The 1808-nt window shown below is 33.6% G+C and overlaps 1 protein-coding gene across 1 annotated transcript; it reads right to left on the minus strand.

Annotated features, from left to right (window-relative positions):
* Positions 1 to 654: 654 nt before the first annotated feature.
* Positions 655 to 1596, minus strand: LOC114613179 (putative vomeronasal receptor-like protein 4). The gene has a single exon (XM_028758373.1). It carries the CDS (start codon positions 1564 to 1566, stop codon positions 655 to 657), a length of 912 nt encoding a protein of 303 aa, XP_028614206.1. The 5' UTR covers positions 1567 to 1596.
* Between the last annotated feature and the right edge of the window lie 212 nt (positions 1597 to 1808).

A 1808-nucleotide genomic window follows, 5' to 3' on the forward strand; every position in this document is an offset into this window, starting at 1 on the left:
ATGAGATGAAATGTAATAGAAATAAACAGTCACATGATATTTTCGTATAAGACACATAAAGTAATCATGGTTAAAAAGTGTAAACTTTAAATTCACACTATTTTTATGGATCCATCAAACATACAATTAAGAAAAAGAATTAAAGCCTCAATAAAATATTAAAACTATACTTGAAGAGTAAGTGTAGATAAAAATCTTTTCATCAGAAAGCTTAAAACATTGCTATCAGCAAGGATTTTGTTTTGAGTAAACTCAGCAGCAAAGGAATATTCGTGATACATAGCAAAAGAGAAAGATCTCACTGGAAAAATAAACTGATTGTGTACAATCAATGTAAGAACACTATAGTACTTGGCAAGAAAAACAAAAAAAAAGAATGTTTATGTATAATCCAAGAAATTTTATTTAAATAATATAAAAATACTTGCTTTGCTATTAGACCATTAAAGTTTTTAAAGACAGTGTTTTAGGAAAACAAAAACTGTACAGAATGATTCTTGTTACCTAACTGTAAGTCTAAATCCAATGAATCCCATGATATCTTCTCACCTCTGTGGGCACCAGAAGTGCAAACATATATACACACTTCCCACAGTACTCACAGGTAAAAATGAATAATAAATTAATAGGTTTTAAAGAAAAGAAAAAACCTTTTTAAGAACAACTCCAGTGACACTTTAACTGAATATTTTTCAGCATAATTATTATTCGGTTATCAAAACTGATTTGTACCAAAGGGGTAATTGTGGGATAGACAAACATTAAAAACTTTTGAAGAGTCAGGAAGACTGGGTCATACATCCATAACATTTCTGAAGTGAAGGAGATGATGAAGTCCACCCAGTACATGACCACAAAAAAAACCACCAGCAGCAAAATAGTCTGGGTGGCCCTTTTCTCAGGAGACTCTTTCAGGTGACTGATGCTATGAAGATGCTTGCATTGCCTTTGATGCCTGTACAAAAAAATTACCATGTATGTGCTTGTGAACAGCATGACTCCTACAAGAAACACATCTCTGGAGGTTGATATTGTAAAAATCAGTCCCCTGATGATGTAGTTCATGGATAAGAGTGAGCAGGATTTAGTGACCTGCATCTGGTTGGTCTCACTCACATTGGTAAAACCAGCAGCATAAAAGATCCGGTTAGTACTGAAGGACAAATTGAAAAACCAAATACATAAGAAAACATGGATCATGTATTTTTTTAATTTTTGTTTAAATTTTGCCAAGAAAGAGGCATTTGGACTGATAGTGACAGCCTGGAAGACACTCAAGAGGCAAGTGATGCAGATAGAGAGGCCTCTCATCACCCTGAATAAGTAAAATGTTGTCTTGCATTTGAAGTCATTCCCAATGTTCAGTGACTCAAATAAGTCTGTAAGCAAATTATCCCCTCCAATGAGGACCACCATTATGTGAACAAAGGTCAGTTGACAGGAGATGAGGTCGGTGGGCTTAGGTCTGTGACCTAGGATTATGAAAACATAGAAAAAAAGAAGAAACATATTGGCTAGGACTCCAAGTCCAGCTTGGAAATAAAAAACATTTTTGAATGAGGACATAAGTGGAAAATGTATTCATCTTAACAGCATAGTTGCAGTTTATTTCATATATCTGAAAAAACAGAGCATATATCAAGCTTGTGATACACTGGAAAATATGTTTGTATCATCATTCTATTTTTCCATATTAGTTGTTGATTAGCCTGTCTCTCTGCTTTTGATGATGCAGACTATACATCATAGCCTATATTTCTGTTTGTCTTCTATTTATCTCCTGCATATATATATATGATATCAAAGAC

Source organism: Grammomys surdaster, unplaced genomic scaffold (genome assembly GCF_004785775.1).
Source record: "Grammomys surdaster isolate TR1022 unplaced genomic scaffold, NIH_TR_1.0 126197, whole genome shotgun sequence".
Taxonomy (NCBI): Eukaryota; Metazoa; Chordata; class Mammalia; order Rodentia; family Muridae; genus Grammomys; species Grammomys surdaster.